The sequence below is a fragment of the Austrofundulus limnaeus genome, unplaced genomic scaffold (genome assembly GCF_001266775.1).
Source record: "Austrofundulus limnaeus strain Quisiro unplaced genomic scaffold, Austrofundulus_limnaeus-1.0 Scaffold235, whole genome shotgun sequence".
In the NCBI taxonomy this organism is placed as follows: Eukaryota; Metazoa; Chordata; class Actinopteri; order Cyprinodontiformes; family Rivulidae; genus Austrofundulus; species Austrofundulus limnaeus.
The window spans coordinates 927,076-929,315 of NW_013952637.1; the positions used below are offsets into that span (position 1 = coordinate 927,076).

Below are 2,240 nucleotides of genomic sequence, written 5' to 3' on the forward strand. Positions count from 1 at the left end.
TATTAAAATTAGTGTTTTTCGTAAAACTGCAATGGAAACACTTTTTTCACATCACGGGAGTCACGTGATCAACAACCGTCTGTTTCTACTGGTGAAAAAGATGAAGAAGATAACAGGAAGTAGAAGTAGTAGTAATATCACAGAAGTAGTATAAAATAGTAAACTCACCGACTACAATTTCCCAAAAACACAGCATACGTAGCCGCTCACAAGTAGGGACTTGTCTCTGGAAAGCCTCGATAAAAGACGCCGACGTCTCCTCTGATGATGAGCGCTAGTGTCGTGGTAGCAACATGCTATGTGTTTACATCCATCGCCGCCATGTTTGTAATGACTTATCATGAGAACAAACGTATTCACGCATGAGTTTAATAGCGTTTCTTACTAATGGAAACACTGCAGTTGCGAAACTGTGTTTTTTCGACATTAACAGAATATCGACAAAGTTTTGCGCACATTTGCAATGGAAACACAGCTACTTACAAACAGCACTTATGGTGGTATATCCAAAGTACTTAMAGGGTACTTACAGGTATACATACAGAGTAACTACACAAGTATATACGGGTTACCGACAAGGGTATATATAGGATACCCATGAGGTGGAGAGTATAGATACAAAGGTGTGTACAGGCTACTTACAGGGTACTTACAGAGATACATAAAGGGTAATTATACGACTGCATACTGGGGTACACATAAGGTATTTACGGGGTAAATACAGAGGACTGTCAGGGGTAATTATAGGATACTCACAGGGGTGCATACAGAGTAATTATGAAAGTATGTACATGATACATACAGGGGTACACAGGGTTGCATACAGGGTACAAACTAGTACATAAAGSGTACTTACAGGGATACATAAAGGGTAATTGTAGGGATGCATACGGGGGTACACATAAGGTACTTACGGGGTACATACATAGTACTGACKGGTATATATAAGATACTTATGKGAGTGCATACAGGGTACTTGCGGGGTACTAATGGGTACATAAATGGTACTGACAGGGACACAAAGGGTAATTATAGGAGTCCACACAGGGTAGTTATGGGGTACACACAAGGTTTTTATGGGGTACATACAGGGTAACAGCAGGGGTGAATACAGGGTATTTACAGGGTACTTGCAGGAATACATTTTTGCAGAGGTGTGTACATGGTTTTACAGGGGCACATTTAAGTATTTAAAAAATACCTTTAGGAATCAGGCTTTATCGTTACCCTGCGCCTCAGTTTGGTTTAATGTCTAACGGTCTTGGGTGCAACGTAAACAAAAACATCTTGCGTTGAGCGTACACAAGCGTGAAATKTACTCATCTGAATAAAACGTACTTGGGATAAGGGCCACCGGTCGGACTTTGAGCGAAGAACCGATAACGATCAAGAGGTCCACCTCGTCCTTGTCCTGCTTCATGGCTCTGTGGAACATTTCAGGAAGATTCTCGCCAAAGAAAACGATGTCAGGTTTCATTATTGCCAGAGGAATGTCCGGACAGCGCGGACAGCGCGGAACAACCTGAAAGACAAGTTTAAAGTATTACAAGAAAGTATTTGGTAAAAAAAAAAATCACAACTTTTTAAAATTTAAACTCCAGTTTTCCACAAATTCGCTTTGCTTACGGAGCTTTCTACAACAGGTAAGATACTTTGTGTTACTAACTTCTCCACAGAACCTGGTGCTAAATACCTGGTGAAAGATTTCTTGTCTTATGGCCTCACAGTCCACCTTGTGTTTACAAACGAGACAGGAAGCAGTCGCAAAGGACCCTGAAAATTAGATAAAAAAAATTTAATATTTATAACTTTGCACCACACGGGCACAGAACTGCAGAACGAACGGAGAAAACCACTCACCGTGACATTGAATAATCCTCTGAACCCCGGCGACTTGCTCCAACGTGTCGATGTTCTGGGTGTAATTGCGTAGCAGTTTTTTTTGTTTATCTAGCATGGATATAAATCTGTGGCAGGGTGAAGGCTCGAACTGACCCGGGTAGATTTCCTGTAAAAAAACGTAACATATGGCCTTTAAAAAACAGCTAAGACAAAATATTTGGGAATAAAATATTTGAGGAACTAGGTAAATATTAGTGCTGTGTATTGGCAAGAATTTGGCGATATGATACATATCATGACAGAGGGGTCACAATACGATATATCCCGATATAATGTGATACTAAACAAGGCGATATACAGTATTGCGAGATATTGTGATTTTTTTTGTCCAAAAATTC

The 2,240-nt window shown here is 40.3% G+C and overlaps 1 protein-coding gene across 1 annotated transcript in view; it reads right to left on the reverse strand.

Annotated features, from left to right (window-relative positions):
• Positions 1–2,240, reverse strand: part of sirt1 (sirtuin 1) — a gene marked incomplete in the record, with an annotated part of 11,014 nt that overhangs the window by 2,851 nt on the left and 5,923 nt on the right. Inside the window, 3 exon segments of the mRNA XM_014019918.1 lie at positions 1,339–1,522; positions 1,694–1,773; positions 1,861–2,008. Of these exon segments, the coding sequence (XP_013875372.1) occupies positions 1,339–1,522; positions 1,694–1,773; positions 1,861–2,008 (412 nt within the window).